Source organism: Bipolaris victoriae (genome assembly GCF_000527765.1).
Source record: "Bipolaris victoriae FI3 unplaced genomic scaffold scaffold_71, whole genome shotgun sequence".
Taxonomy (NCBI): Eukaryota; Fungi; Ascomycota; class Dothideomycetes; order Pleosporales; family Pleosporaceae; genus Bipolaris; species Bipolaris victoriae.
The window spans coordinates 1-15,664 of NW_014575321.1; the positions used below are offsets into that span (position 1 = coordinate 1).

The window sequence follows — 15,664 nt, forward strand, 5'->3', positions numbered from 1 at the left end:
TGACAACCTTGGGAGCCCTATACAGCCCATACTGGGATGCACTTGGGGTTAAGTTAGCCCTAACGCTAAGCCTATTTGAGCGCGAATCGGGGGGGTCGGAATCTGCGAATCGGGGGNNACAAAATAGCCAGATACGGATAGAAACCCTAACGCTAAGCCTAATATGGCACGAATCGCACCCCGATTCGCGCCTCATATTGGTTAGGGTTCTAGTAGGGCTATATACTCTATCTCTATAGCTGTCGCGCCTCTGGCCTGAGAGGTATCCGACAGGTCCCCGAGGGCTAGCCTCTTACTGTTCAGGTTATCGTGACATCACGGGCCTATGGCAAACCCTATCTTAATCCTAGGCTAGTGCAAAAATTAACTTAATATCTAGACATGTTGCTTCAATGCAAGCTTGTGTAGACATTTCATTCTAAGTAACTGTGGCGTCGCTACTAATTAAAACTATGAAAATACGTGTGTTGTGATGCCCATGTCCGCAGAGCTGCAGTGCATTTTACGGCGCCCGAACCGACGCCATCAATTCTATGTATAGTAGTCAGCTAAAGTCTTTTTAGGCTTATTTCTATCTTTGCGCATACCTGTTTACCCCAGAGTGGTCCTACGCTACCTCTTAACTCTTAATCCGGAAGGTTACCTTACTATCATATGCCTGATCAAGCTAGCGTGATGCATTCTGACTCGAGACTACATTTTGTAAGTATGCTCAGTAAGCCATGAACATTATTATGCTACATTAAGTCTGTCCACTTTAGGAAGGGGGTATTTCTGACTTCAGAAGTCAGGCTTAGTGCTGATATAAGTGTTCTTACAACGTCCAGTCTGGAATAGGATATAAAGGTTCGGCCTGTCGCGCTCAATAATCTTCATCCAACAACAGCAGCACAAACCACAACGATAGACATCTTCTAAAATGCAGTTCAGAAATACTATCCTCGTCGCAGCTACCACCATTAGCTTGGCTACTGCTGGCCAAATCAACTTTTACTCAGACCGAAACTGCCAGAACTACATTGGCGAAGCTCACCCTGGCATCGGCCAAATCACAGGGTAAGTAACCCGGCTTGCCCTTCTCACAAGAATGGCGCTACTTCCGACTCACGTTCGACATTTTTATACTAACTACACCCACTAGTGGCCCTGCAGGCGGCTTTTCTGCCCTTTGGGTTAACGGCGACCTCTGGTCTTGTACGCAGAGCTGTGGACCGTACTGGATTTGCGGAGACTCGGGTTGCGGAAACAAAGTCTCTGTAGCGACGGGTAAATGCGTTAGCTTTAGCACTGGCGTTTGGGGTGTGAATAGGTGTCAGTTCTGTTAGACTCGCGAGGTAGGGAGATATTGCATCAGATTTCTTGATAGAACACGTAAAGCATCGAAAGTATTGTTTATAAATACGTTGAAGCCGATTCTGAATAGCAAAATTGTATTGTTACAAGATATCATGTTTCTAAGTGCAACGAACATCTCGCACAGCATTACCGCGGGAGGTTTCGATGCAGGTAAAGAAATTTCTGAGCAATGTGAACTTCCACGACTCCTGCGCAATGGGCTCCAATACTCGGGAATTCCAAACAGTAGCGAAATTGCTAGTTCGCACCTTTATATCATGTAAAACCACAATGCTTGTGGTATCATGCCAATATAAACATTTCCGATATATATCTGCCAAAATCCATAGCTTAAGACTAGCAGGGAGACATCAGACTAAAGCCGGCAATGCTGTGTCCTCAAGTTCCGGTATAGGACATCTGCTAAAGTGTTCTTTCTCAGTTAGTCCCAGACACTTCTCAGCATGGCAATACTTGCCATGCTGGTGTCCAAGCTTGGGAAATAGGCTCAAGCCAATGAAAAGATTCTATAACTTACTTGACCTTCGGATTTTCCCTTTCTCAGTAATATAATTCATGTCATTAGCGCTACTAAAACTGGTCTACATTAGTTGAACATCACTTCATGAACAGTAACTTCACCGTTAAGGAAATTTCGACAAAGCTTTTCTTGCTGCGTAAGGGCGCCCACGATGGACGGTCAGTGATGAGCAGATTTCCAATGAGATGTTCTAGCATTCTCTCCAAGTTATCCCAATAGAGGCATCACAGAAAGGTAACACTCCAGGGCATGAGAAGTGTTTCACGCGCTGATGCTGGAATTCTTTATTTACACTTTCAAACTGTGAACTTCGTGCATGAGATAACCAATGATCCAAATTTAGCAGCTTCAAGTGCAGGCCTATTCAATTCAAGCGGAAGGAACGCCTACAGTACGCTTGCTAGTCGGAGGCTTAGTATGGACCTCCCAGACGCGGATGCTCTTGCCATTGCCTATACCTTCAAGCATAGACCGAGATAGATACTAGGAATGCTACCGTGTTTCCACATTGGCAACATGCTGCTTATTATGGATCTTTTCTCTCTGTTCTTGAAGCTGTAGGAGAGAAAAGTGCGGGCTCTGTTCTAATATAACCTCAAATGGTGCCCAACACGCATGCAACGGGTACAGGCTGCTCGCAACAACGACATAGTCAGCAACTCTTTTCTTGCGATAGTTCTCTAAGAAGAGAAAAGATGGATTTTGGGAATACTTCTGAAGCTGCATACCTTGCCTTGATGTTCATCACAGATGCAGAAGACACTAGCAGAACGTCGACATGCTCGTTTCTTAAAGCAATGATGCGATTTGCTGTGGTCCAAGACACCGCACAGAATCACATAAATGCCGTAGTCGGTATTGTTGATTATCTACATGTATACAACGACATGGAGAAGATCCCATACGTTCGATACCTACTAAAAGAAGTTTAGTGCTTGCGACTACTAGTGGGGTTGGGCCACTCTCACATCACGACAAAAGATCTTTTGTCTGGCGCCTGTCACATCCTGAAAGACTCCTACATTTATCTCAACGCCTGGGCTATCAAGGACGATCCCTACTGCCATCTTGATCCGGAGCGGTTCCGGCCTGAACGCTATGAACGCGACCTAACAGCCAGCAAGGAGAGCAAGAACGCTTCAAATCTAGAGAAGCGAGACTACATCATTTTCAGAGCTCGTCGTTGCATTTGTACAGGCTATTAGACTGTGGAGCGCTCACTGCCTGTTGCCATTGTGAGGTTAGTGTGGATGTTTGAGATTGTGCCATCGTTACAAGCGAAGATGTCATTGGATTCCAGAGACTTTGCATGAGATATACTGGGAAATCCTGGGAAATGTATGCTGGTTACGTTGAAAGCCAGGCGTGGGGGGAAGAAAAGGATATTGGATAGGGAATAGAGAGTTGCTGTGGCTTTGTGTTCAGCTCCGACCGGAACTTTATATCGTTTACTATAGTTAAATGCAGTCTACAACCCAGAGCTCCAAGTCTCTCTGCATAGTAATATATATCTGCCTATTAAGTTCCTAGATCTTCTATCTTCCATACGATATCTATTTGTATCAATGCTTCGCTAGGTTGGGTGCTAAGAAACTAGACTATATACAGCTCAGACAATGTGGGACTTTTCTTAGCAAATGTTTGAAAAATTACACTCTGCTGTTGATTCAAATGCAGTATCAGAGGGCAATTTAGATGGAAGACATGGGGTGCTAAGGCCTAGACGCGAATGCCATGGCAATGCACCAAGATCTCATCGAGGGCTTCTGCCCAATTGTTTGTCTCATGTTACACGGATTGAAACATGTCACATTAGTGGTTTGTGTTCACTAGCTTCTATTTAATCTCTACACCCTTCGCGCCAAAGCAATGCAGCTAAAATGAACATCGTCCTCCCCGCTATCCACATTCATTCTCATGATCCTTTTGATACCAAGTTCAAGTGCCCGCGGACTGAGAACATCCTCGTCATCAGCCAGACTTCCTCTATCTAGGGGACCCTTTCTCGATCCTTCAAGCTCCCAGGGTTTCCCGTTACACTTAACGAAACTCACGAAATGACCACCGTCACGCTCAATTGCGGGATGAGCATGGCTGTCACCAGCTTGCTCAACGGACTTGTGAGCGCGTTCAAATGGCTCGCAGTCATACAGCATCTTGGCGCGTTGGGTGATACCTAGCGGTATAGCAACGCTTCGTATATCTGCCAGATCAGAACTGGGCTCGATGAAATCAGCAGCTGGGCCATTGATGGCACTATGAAGCAAACCAATCGAGCCGCATGCATGTCCAATAGTTTGCTTAAACCAGATAACTGGCTCGTCTGGACCGGAGCCGGTGTACCAATTCTTTTCGGCGTCTTCGGCGTTCCGAGCCTGCTCCCAGGCTGGGGTAAGTGGTATGACAGCAAGCAAAGCCAAAGCGGGTCGCGGTATATGGGTCATAAGTTCAGGTTCATCTATTGAATAGACCTCGTAGAATTGAAGCTCAGATGATAAACCTAACTTGGTTGCTAGTTGGTTCATTATGTCTGGGTTGTTTTCTGCAATCGGGCATAAGCTACTGGCCGAGGCCGAGCGATCTGTAAAGATTGAGATCCCGTACTAAGCATGACCTATGTCTTTTGTTCTATTGTGGAGGGTTGATCGATTGCGGAATCTAGGAACTCGAAAGGTTCGCAGAAAGGAGATACTTGATTGATAGTAGTATGAAGTTCTTGTTGCTATGGCAGCGAGAGGCGCCTCTTTTCCTCAATAAAGCAGTGGGAAGGCGTGGAGCCCAGTAAGAATGTTAGGGGAAACACCTGATAGTTGTCCCGACGCTGATTGTATGGCAAGGGATCGGCGGCTTCGGTAGCTCCCGCGACCGATGAGGTAAATAGGTATTAGACTCGTAGGCTCGCATCGTGTAACGCCTTACTCCTTTTGCTTTTACAGGGTTCTGGTAGCGGCAACTGTACTTGAAGTTTGATGCGTGTCGTCTCTAAGCTCCGCTGCGCCGCTAGCGTTGCGTCACTAAATGCGTGCATGTGATCACCTTCAATATACCCTATTACGCCACTATGGCCTTTGTCTCAACACTGATGGGGAGTTCATTTGCCAGTGTCGTCTAGATACCTCCAAGAACTATGATCTCAGTAACTTACTACATCCTGGCATCATGTTGCTCCCGTTATGTCAGCTTTAGAATCATAAAGCCATGCGCTATCTATTAAGAAGAATTTTTTTTATTTATAATTTTGCTAACCCTTGCCATAACTCTGTACTTCATATCTACCCTACCCTAAAATAGAAGTGATCAAACAAGATTTTCAGACTGAGTTGGGCAAGATGACATCCCATTTACAAGGTTCCAGATACGAAAACTCCAATGCCGCGGCAGCATAACTATCTGCGTTGTGAATCGGGCTCCACAAGGGCTTGTACTTTGAGTTGTCCGCATCGTACTCATCCCAAAGCTGCTTGAGCTTCCGGGCCGCTTTCCAGGGATCCATGTCCTTGTACTTCGCACGGTCATCGTCGCCACCCTTCTCGTAGACATCGATCGTGCCAGAGGTGCTGTAGCCATCAGGGTCGGGGAAGGCTTCGAGTCCAGCCCTCTGGCCAACGGTGTGCAGATGTGTCATTTCGTGGAAAATTGTCAGACCAGCGATTTCGAAGAAGGGGAATTCTTCGTTGGGCTGGCACCAGCCGTTGCGACTGTCGTCAAATTTCTTGGTTTGGAAGTCGTTCTTGGTGCGTGGCTCGGAGTTGCGGAAAAAGCGATCGCAGAGAACCATCTTGAATGCGACGTTAACATCTGTATGACATTTGATACCTCTAATAAGGGCTGACTTACAACTGATTGACCAGGCCTCGCGCTCGTGCCAGCCAGAGTGGATCCACTGCATGTTTGAGGGTCCTCACTGTTACCACAGCGAATGTCGATGAAGTAGCCCTGACCGCCGTCGTTGTCATCCACTGGAAGGCGGCTGTTATAGATGACCTGCATCATTCGCTTGACTTGGTCCTTGTCCGCGTCAGCGAAATAATGCCTGTACCTATTCACAAAGTCAGACTCCAGACTCTTGACTAGTAGTTCCTGATATTTTACTTACGCAGAGCTCTCTGTGAAAGCGTTTCCACTGTTGTCATGGCGGATCTGTGTCTGGTATGCCATTTGCGATGCGTCTGTGAAGGCTCTTTGGGCCTTTGCTTTCATGTTTTCTCCGCCATCAGGGCCAGGCTTATCGCAACTGCTGTGATATTGCGCTGTGCGCCCATAGAGGGTATGTTTAGGAGCTTCAAGGGGTGCAGCAGTAGCAATCGTTGCTCCAGCGAGCACGACAAGTGACACTTGAGTGAAGTGCATGATGTAGTAGCCTGTTTGAAAGGCTATGTAGTTGAAAAGAATAGTACGTGCTAGTGTTGATAAAGAAGAGAAATTGGAAGTTCCTGCTATTGAAAGACCTCTATGGTATTCGTGATAGCCTTTTTATACAAGTTCACAGTACCTGAATGATCTTCTTCTAGTAGAAGTGTAGCTAGGCGCTTACAGAAGCCCTCTCGTTGGATTGGTCTATTTCGAGACTTGTCCAACATCGTGGCCTGATGTGATTGTGTCTCCATCGCCAGTGAGCGATTCCGAAGGAGGAATAAGGGCTGTGGTGGAGCCTGCGCTTTCCGCCAAATGTAAGCACGTGACGTAAATGAAAGACAAGATGGGGCCAAGAAAGGGCAATATCGGTATTTTGAGAGGTAACGCAAATGTTTGAAACACCATGCTTGGGGTCGAGTAAGCTGCTGACAAGATCATAAGGCGCACTCGGCGCAGCGGAACCACTACCCAGATCTATACGGAGGATGAAACAATTCTTTACAAGGTATAACTGGCGCTGACGGTAGTCGAATCGAGGTCAATCCCTTACAGTAAGTTTTTCCTGGCCTCCAGTAAAGATCAAGGTATTGTAAGTCGCATCGACGATGGGATTCGATCTCATGTTTCATAAACGATCCTACGAAGACGAAAGCATACTACATTTGTGACATTCTGGTCGTAAGAGGCATATAGGATGAAGGTGTAGGCCATTTCGCAAGGAATAGGATGACGGATCGTCGGAGCATCTCAGCCCTTGAGAACACTGTACCTAGTTCAATCAGCTTATAGCAGTTGCACGTGTGTACCTGCCCCCTCGCAGTTTGTAGACCAGATTGAGAGGCAAATGGGGCGTTCGAAGTCCTCTTCAGGCTCCAGGCTATGCTTCGTGGATGTTTGAACCTAAGCAGACGAATTCTTGAGACCTTCCGATGGTTAAGTCGTTCTTCGGTGCTTTTTGCGCATCTGAAGATGGGCATGTGATCAGGATCGAGAACCTGAAATCGTAGAATCCCCGAAGAGTAAAAAAATAGAACAGAGTCAGGGGTGTAAAGATGTGGGGGCGGGGTTGAGTCTCCACGATCCAATAGTGAGGTTGGTGTGATACCTGTGACGTCATGCTAGGCACCAGCCTCGGACCCAATTCATCGCCGACAGGTTGAGTCAAGTGATTGAGGGCCCAATTTTTGACATATTCCTTTATACAGTTAGGGTATGACATTGGAAAAGCACTTTAGACTGCACGTGGATAAAGGTCAGAGAATACGGCACCCGCCCCTCAGCTTCTCGAACTTGCCCTCTGCAGTCTTGAATTTTTGCAACCCACGGCAGTGCATTCTCAGTCTCCCGCTACAACACCATATCAAATAGTTTCATATGTCGTCTCAAAACCACAGAGTTGAGCTCTGTCTTAAGTTCAACTTCTGTCCACCAGCCACTCTCTCAATCTCTAACCCCTCAGCATCACCTTTGAAGCTGATCGCCACCATCCAACAAACCTCCTCGGTCTTCCCAGATAGACCCGTTACTATCTTGACCAAGTACTCATGTCTCGACACTACGCCTCGTGAGGATGCGTTCCGCAAGGGCGATATGCACTCACCGGAACTCGCATTTTCTTCCACCCGACAAGTAGATGGCTCTGCAAAAGTGCTTAACCTCCGACCCACAAAGCGCATTACGTTCCACCGGATATCAGGCGACCCAGATCTTGCCAAGCGCCCTGAGGATCCCGATACCCCTGGATTCACTTTCATCACAATTCCTCCGGTAGGAAAAGGTTCTGTACAAGTTGTGTGGGAGCTCTCTGCTGAACGGCTTATGTCGAGTCTCGGCGACGACTCAACCTCGCTCCAAGAAAAGCTTGAACATTTTCTACGAGTCGGCGACACCTACCATGTCTGGCCTGGCGATCTTTCGATTCGATGGTGGTCATTTGGCTCCTTGGAAGACCCGGAAGGCTTGAAAGGCAAGAAAATCTCGCGCTTCAGCTTTTCTGACGATCTGGGGTTGGATAGGGAAAAGGGAGCAGATGAAAGCGAAGAGGTTGTTAGTAAGATGCAGGATCTTATTGATTTGCATAACGTGAACAAGTTGTCTTCGAGAAGCGCCGTGGAAGGAGAAGAGAAGCCAGATATTAAGAAGATGAGGGAGGAAGGGTGGATTTTCGGAGAACCGCCAGGGCTGTTGAAGATGATCGCGCAAGACGAAGACAAAGTAGCGACTTTCAAGATCGTAGAGTAAGGCGGTTGGCTCGTTAGGCAAGTCTGTCAACAGTGCATTAAGACAATATACCTAAGCCATGCATACTTCGTTCTCAATCACGCGCTGCTTGAGATTGAATTTGCGGAAGAGTGACAGTTCATTCCAGGCACCAGCAGACGATACCATCTTTTCGGCGTGAAGTGCTTTTCCAATCTAGATTCTTTCATCTTGAGGCTATACAAACTGCCCGGTTCCCTATTGAGACAGGATATAGATGGTAAGAAATTAGGATAAGTTTATAGGAAGTGTTTTCTATAAAGCAACGCGTTATTAGTATGGCTTGGCCCTACAATAAGTAACAGCGACCTTGGGATAAGCTTTCTTGGACTCTTTTCGCATGTGTTTTCAAGGATCAACTCCGGCTGATAGTAGCTTATACTGATGCAACACCTATATGCCTATCCTTTGTGCTGATTGTTTTCGAGGCATTGGCCTAGAATGGAACGCCAGCTACGACTAGTGGCTTCTACTAGATCTTTTGCACTACTACATACAGTAATAGCGTTATGAACTAGCTTACAAGAGAACCAAATCTGCGAAGCACAGTGTGTGCTAATTGGCCAACCTTAAGGTCAGATTAAGTATAGTGACAGATGGTGGCAAGAGATATCTTGTGTTTAGAATTGTGAAAGAGATTCAGGTCTTATTAAGGAAGTCATAAACTGGTAATGTGAGATATTTTAGGTTGGGTGGGGTGTTCAGATTACTCATCCAACCCTCACGTAAGACGGACACACTTTCGGCTTTACCCAGAGCTTGGTAAATCCACGTTACCCCTTGCGTTTCTTGGCAACCCTACCAAACCCCTACCACTGTTCATTTACTAGTGTAACCTGACCCTTGTTTGCTTTCCAGCTGAACTTTTACTAAGCATTAGATGCGTAGATATGGCGGTCCTATCAAAGAAAATTCCATCAACGACATGACAAGAACACTACCATTTTCCTAAATCAGACTTTATGAACAAAATTCAAGACTAGAACACTCTTTTTAGTATTCTTTCAATATAATTGTGAGACTTTAGATAGATCAAAGAGACTGATCATATAATATTTGTGGGCTGTTTCCACTTGATATATGTGAAAGTCCTTTGATCATGCGGATCTTAGCAAAGGACTACAGTAAGCGTATGGGTTGCCTGGTTACAGAAGTAGTTTAGAGGGACACAACGGCGTACAATACGAAGCAAAGTTTTATCATAAAAGGCAGAGGTTCAGAGGTGTAAAAATGCATTCCATCACTCAAATCATCTCACAACAATCCCTATAGCCATCCGCAAGCACTATTTGTTACTTCAATTTTCCATCATCCTTTCACCCTCAAAAATGCAGTTCAAGAACACCGCGTTTGTTGCGCTCCTTGCAGCTATTCCCAATATCGTGAACGCTGCTCCAACCGATGCGACTGCTCATTCCCTCGAATCACGTCAACAAACCAAGGAGACAGTATACCTAACCAACTGTGGTTCTACCTCGGAGTTCAGCTACTACAAGAGCGGTCATAACTCTGAGAACCGCTCTCCTCCTGATGATAGGTGCAAATTTACTACAGGTAACAACTTGCCTATCAACTGGGAGTTCTCGTTCCATAAATGCACGTTCGGCTCGGGTGTATCTTTCGAGACACAGTTAGGCGGTGGTGTACAACCTAATGAATTCATCGGCACTGGAATACAGAGAGTCCCAAACAAGACCCCCAAGACTTTCGACTGTTTCATGGACAATGGCAGGATCTTGTACAGAGATGGTTCAGTGGAATGCAAGGCTATTCACTGGTGCAATCCACGGTAAATTTACCATACGCTGTATATTATCGTTACTCCTAACTAATCATCTGAACAGAGTTTAGGTTCGTGCAGAAGACCAAAGTTTTGGGTCGTGGGGTCCGTGGTTAGCTGCAGCACACGTGTGGTAGATTGGGAAGGGAGGGGAGTATTGGCTTGAGCACGTTGTATAGCATGGGTCTAGGATAACAACAGGCTTACAGACCTCCTTCTGTAAAGAAAAATCACAAATTTCTGTGGATCTATTCGAGGCTGCTATGATTGCAAATGACGTGAATAGGCTAGACATGACTGGTGGTCGAGCTATATTACTTATTAACTAAGTACGAGCTGCATCTCCAGATTCCATTTGTATACAGCCATGATAACAGAGAGCTAACAAAGTAGCTGAGGGGGTGGTGCAACTTTGTAGCTTCGATATCATAGCTATTCCACAGCGTTATCATCTAAGAGCTCGATCTAGTTCTCACAACACTCCTTAAAACCCCTGAACAAGTAGTCTTGAGGATTGGATATTAGTTTTGTAGTAGAGCATTCGGCAAAGGTTATCGGGCACCCCTCTCACAGTTATTTCGCACCACCATAAGACAGATGTCGGCGTTAGTGGGCTTGGCCGATAGACTGGCGGTACCATTAGTAGTTAGCCCTTAGGCTCTATATAGTAAGGATCCTTAATATTGATAATAATCTTACGTTACGTCTGCGTAGATAGTTATTTAACACTTTGTATATTATATGAACCTACTAACGGGACTCCCCTAGCTACTACCGCAGCGTAGCTTATTAGTCTATTCGTCTGCTCTCATAATCTCTTGCTCCTGATCTCTCGCGCAATCTTTAACGTCGCTTTACCTACCTCTTTAGCGTTCTTAGCTGCTGACCTCGCCTCGTCCGCTATATCGCTATTTTGCTATATCTTTGTTACGGACTGTTATACTAGTTCTACAGTAGGCTTAAGCTCTTACTTGATTTGGTTAAGGGTTTGTGCCCTGCTCTCTACTATCGTTCTTGCCTTCGACCGCACGACGCTAAGCGCGTCGCTTAGGCTGCGGAGGTTAGGGCAGTGCTTCGTCTGTCTTAGGCTGGTCATTGGGTCTCCACATCGGGATCTCAAAAACGCTATTATCTCCACCAATGCTTACCCAATTAGGAAGTTTAGTAGCTTATTTTAAAGCTCTCTATTAAGTCTTTATTTTACTATATTATAGTAATACACTAGCTATACTATATAAGGAGATATCTAAGATTAGAGTAAAATATAGAGACCTAACTCTTAGCAAGGTAGGTAGGCTAATAACTTCTTACTTATTACAGTTATTCTATTACTATATTAGACGGAAATAAAGCTTAGATTAAGGGCTACAAAATGGGCTACTAAACTTCCCAATTGGGTAAGTATTAGTGGAGTAAAATAAGAAAAACGATCCCGAGGTGGAGACCCAACTTACCACGCTACCCCCGGGTGGCCGTTAGGGCCACAGTGCCAGCGAGGCAGCTGGCGCGCATCCTCCTGATTGGCTGCCGGCAGATTCCGGGTGCGGGCCCGAGCACCCGGATTCTACAAAACTGCAGCACTGCAGTCTAGAGAGCTCTTCGAGCTACGTCCTGTCTTCCACTCTGTACTACCTGTAGTGAGAGCCTGTTGATTAGCTGTAGCAATAGAACCTGTACACGTGCCTGCCTTCTCTGTCCGTGAACCTGCACCGTGACAATTTTAAAGCACATTTGCTGTTGAAAAAGCTAAATTAATATATATGGGAAATTGAAGCTAACCCTCTATGCGGAGTACTCTATACATCTATGGAACTAAGGTTAGAGGATTCAGTAAATCTTAACAGAACTAAGGTTATTTCACCCTTAGTTCCGTCGAGGATTGAGGATAGGGTTGAGGATAGGGCGTAATCGCCAGCCCATAACATTAAGGAATATCTCGACTTAACCCTAGAGCTGCCGCTACACTATCGCCTTGAAGCTGCCTTAAGTCTATACGAATGGTTCGAATCAGCTCAAACGCCTTGTCTTCCTGGAGATAACAGGGATTCGCCTGCTGCGTAAGCTGAGACTGCTGCCGAAAAGTACAGCGATCCCAAGATGCCTTCGCTAATTCTTCGAACTGCTTTTGTCCACCGCTGTTAACCTCTGTATTAGGGGCAAGATACGCTCGCATAGAGTCTAAAAGACTCTCTATAAGCTCTATAATCACTCTCAACCGTATAAGCGGATACTGATTTTCCAACGCATTGGAACCAATGGAAAGCCGAAGGACAGGTACTGGCCGAGCATTCGATGAGAAGCCCGTAGATAGCGCCGCCTTTATGGCGGTCAAGATCTTGGTGCATGTCTCCAAGATCCGGATATAGCAAGACAACATCATAAGGACCGAACCATGATCGGCCGCGATGGACGACGACGCGGTGTCGGATCCAAACCCGTTGGAAGATGTAGTGCCTGTCGAAGAGCCGTCGATGCTACTTGATAAACTGGGCGTGTGACTAACCACAGTCCTGTGTTGCAGAAGCCCAATGAATTGGAGAAATAGCCCCAGTGCATCATCGAGCATCGCGCTGCTGGCATACAAAGACTGTGCTCCTTGGTCGGGAGTACAAGCGTGCGCTCTCATTAATTTTGCATGGCTGAATAACTTCACATTGAGCTCTGCAAGTGTGGAGAGCCACTTTCCATTTTCCATTGACTCCGTCGTCATTTCATTGAGGAGCTCTAGGTTGGGCTGGGACGGTATAGCTGTCGTTGGTGGCGGTAGCCCATCGCCAATGGTAGTTTCAGCGCCAAATTGTTCCCCGGCGTCTAAATCGCATAATGGATTTGGCAGTATGGCCTTCTGGAAGAGTGTGGTTGTTCGCTCTGGACTGGCTAGGTCGAAGTCCGAGAAATCGACGGAGTCCATGTTAAGATCCAGATCGATTGAAGTGTCCGATCTGGACCAAAAGTTGAACAGCGATGTCGACTGCAACTGCGGTCCATGTAGGCTGTCGGAGTTCATATTGGAAGAGATCAGGAGATTTGCTATCTCCGCATTGCTGGCCCAACTCGTCGTGTCAGGCACGGGTTGAATTTGGACTTCGTGTGGTGCATTTAGAGAGAGGATAGCATCGATTCTACTATCGTTGGCTGTGCACGTATGTGTAAGCGTTCGGATTGCTTGAAATGATAGTTTTGTGCTGAAACACTCACCAACATCCTGATCATCTTCCGAGGATGCTCGAAGTCTTTGAGTATTTGACATGTTCCGCCTTCGAGCTGGATGTTGTCTGCCTACTTGGCCTCCGGAAAACTTGGAATCCCCTGAATCTCGACGCCTGGTGTTTCTTAATGAAACACTTGTTTTGCAAGGTTTATTTGCCCTGATGCACCTTGCGCAGGTCTCGCTCCCGTCTCGTTGACATGACAGCTTTTGGCCATGGCATCGATCGCAGGCTCGTCTTAAGTGTGGTTCTATGGTGTGCCACCACTTGTGTTAGCCCATATCCTTTTGCTTCAGGAGTAGACGAAAGCTAGCCTGGGCAGAGAGACAAACCGCCCATTTCACCAACAATGATCGTTGTGAGAATTAATCAGCACCGCTGTTGAAGCGTGTTACCAACAGCCAAGATAATACCAAGACTAAAAGCTTTGCCCCGTAGTGCTTGGTAGTAGGAGGGGCTCTTGGTACTTTATGACTGGGTTCTCTAGCACGTAATAGGATGGCGAAATCCCGTTTTGGCAAGCTGACGACCACCCGCAGGCGATACGCACCGCCCCCATGCATAATGTATTCAAGTAACGGAACTCGACCCGAGCAACTCTCTGGGGCCATTGCTCATGTAACGCGCAGCTCATCCTTTAGCAGCGATCCTTGTATCTACCCACAGTTCCACCCATCAACACAGTCCAATTCCGCCACACACCATGGCACTATACATAGTGTTGGAGGCCTTTGGCCACACTGACCTAAGACACTACACGTTCGGCTTCCGATGTAAGCGAACGGCGTTAAAGGCGGGGCGGCTTCAGCCCGGCGTAGGGTGGAGACAATCCTAAGCCACTGACGCGGAAGGAATCTCCACGGAGCCTATCAGCCATTTCAGAGCCGCTTCACCAGCTGTTGCAGATACCACTTTGTGCGAATACTCGATGGCAGGAACTAGGATTTGAGGAGGCTCTCCGCAAGCGTAGTTGCGTCAGGGTATGTGACCAGATCTTCAGTAGCGAGGCTGGTAATGGTCCTAGATGTCGACGTGGTGACGCCATGTGGGATGGCTGTGCAGTGTGAATCCTTCTGGGTCAGCCATCCTCAGCAGCTGGAGTCAACCCGCATCCGCATGGGGAACGTTATCGGACCTACTAACAACAACGATATCACCTACCAACAGATATGAATCCCTGTCTAGCGGGCTTGGTAGCAAAATTAGCAGTAATATTCGTATCCTACAGTTAAGTAGGCGTACGCTAGTAACTACCAGATTTCTTAACAGCCAGTATGCCCGCTCAACTCTGGTAGTACTAGGCCATCAAGATATCCAGTCACCGCACCAAAACACTGACATATCAATGTTATATCAGGGTGTTCGTGCGATTAACCAACTATCTCAGAGACGTCTTGGTATTCTGGTGTAGTAGACTAATTAGGTGTCTTAGAAATATTTCGATGCTTTGCCAGTCATAAAACAAAAGGCAAGACATAAGATAACAGTGCTGACCCTCTATAGTCTGGATGTCAAGGTCATTTACCCTGTTGTTGGTAGGTCCGATAACGTTTCCTCGTCCGCATCTGCAAAGAAAATACCAGTCCTCATTGGCGGAGTATTGCGTTTCATCCAGGCCGACCAGCGCGCCTAACATCCAACTTGGCCCCAGGTTTATGTGGCGCGGGGCCTTGCATACAGCTAGAGAGTATTTTTATCTAATTAGGAAGGTAGCTAAGAGTAAGCTGACCTTAGAACGAGATAGTGCCTGCATCCACATTGTGCAGGGTTAGAGACTTACTCTAAGATCCCTGCGTGTTATGGTAGCAATGATGTTGGGATTTCGTACAGAATACCAGCGCCTAATTGCGGGGGTCCATTAACAGGTGTTGGGCTTACGGCCGACCGGGAAAATCGGATAAATACCCTTCTTGCAAAGTAGTTAAAAAATGGCATCAAGATTGCCGCCTTTGCGCATACTAGTTGAAAGTCTTGAAATTTATATTAATACTATAAAGCTCTGTCTAGATAAATATTTACAAACTTTTGGGGTGGCAATGGACGGCTATCTGCTGTTTAGGTTATTTATTAATTTTATCGAGATGGGGTTAGGGTTAGGGTGTTACCTCATCATTGCATAGTAGTAGTAACAGTTGAAGCCTTAAGGTAGGCGGCGGTCAAGATCACATAGGAGCTGAGGTGAAG

General features: G+C 46.5%; 7 protein-coding genes across 7 annotated transcripts; 3 read left to right on the forward strand and 4 right to left on the reverse strand.

Moving 5' to 3' along the window:
* Positions 1 to 919: 919 nt before the first annotated feature.
* On the forward strand, positions 920 to 1,325 carry COCVIDRAFT_105301 (hypothetical protein; the record flags this gene model as incomplete). The annotated part of the gene is made up of 2 exons (XM_014698810.1): positions 920 to 1,056; positions 1,142 to 1,325. The coding sequence occupies 2 exons, from the start codon at positions 920 to 922 to the stop codon at positions 1,323 to 1,325; spliced, it is 321 nt and encodes a 106-aa protein (XP_014554296.1).
* A 2,398-nt stretch (positions 1,326 to 3,723) lies between these two features.
* Positions 3,724 to 4,401, reverse strand: COCVIDRAFT_28575 (hypothetical protein; the record flags this gene model as incomplete). Its single annotated transcript, XM_014698811.1, has 1 exon — positions 3,724 to 4,401. One exon carries the CDS (start codon positions 4,399 to 4,401, stop codon positions 3,724 to 3,726), a length of 678 nt encoding a protein of 225 aa, XP_014554297.1.
* A 785-nt stretch (positions 4,402 to 5,186) lies between these two features.
* Positions 5,187 to 6,226, reverse strand: COCVIDRAFT_39735 (hypothetical protein; the record flags this gene model as incomplete). The annotated part of the gene is made up of 3 exons (XM_014698812.1): positions 5,187 to 5,674; positions 5,710 to 5,909; positions 5,973 to 6,226. The coding sequence occupies 3 exons, from the start codon at positions 6,224 to 6,226 to the stop codon at positions 5,187 to 5,189; spliced, it is 942 nt and encodes a 313-aa protein (XP_014554298.1).
* Positions 6,227 to 6,433: 207 nt separating this feature from the next.
* On the reverse strand, positions 6,434 to 6,637 carry COCVIDRAFT_105305 (hypothetical protein; the record flags this gene model as incomplete). Its single annotated transcript, XM_014698813.1, has 1 exon — positions 6,434 to 6,637. One exon carries the CDS (start codon positions 6,635 to 6,637, stop codon positions 6,434 to 6,436), a length of 204 nt encoding a protein of 67 aa, XP_014554299.1.
* A 969-nt stretch (positions 6,638 to 7,606) lies between these two features.
* On the forward strand, positions 7,607 to 8,473 carry COCVIDRAFT_39736 (hypothetical protein; the record flags this gene model as incomplete). The annotated part of the gene is made up of 1 exon (XM_014698814.1): positions 7,607 to 8,473. One exon carries the CDS (start codon positions 7,607 to 7,609, stop codon positions 8,471 to 8,473), a length of 867 nt encoding a protein of 288 aa, XP_014554300.1.
* A 1,346-nt stretch (positions 8,474 to 9,819) lies between these two features.
* Positions 9,820 to 10,284, forward strand: COCVIDRAFT_28578 (hypothetical protein; the record flags this gene model as incomplete). Its single annotated transcript, XM_014698815.1, has 1 exon — positions 9,820 to 10,284. The coding sequence occupies one exon, from the start codon at positions 9,820 to 9,822 to the stop codon at positions 10,282 to 10,284; it is 465 nt and encodes a 154-aa protein (XP_014554301.1).
* A 1,911-nt stretch (positions 10,285 to 12,195) lies between these two features.
* Positions 12,196 to 13,697, reverse strand: COCVIDRAFT_105340 (hypothetical protein; the record flags this gene model as incomplete). Its single annotated transcript, XM_014698816.1, has 3 exons — positions 12,196 to 13,406; positions 13,464 to 13,580; positions 13,649 to 13,697. The coding sequence occupies 3 exons, from the start codon at positions 13,695 to 13,697 to the stop codon at positions 12,196 to 12,198; spliced, it is 1,377 nt and encodes a 458-aa protein (XP_014554302.1).
* Between the last annotated feature and the right edge of the window lie 1,967 nt (positions 13,698 to 15,664).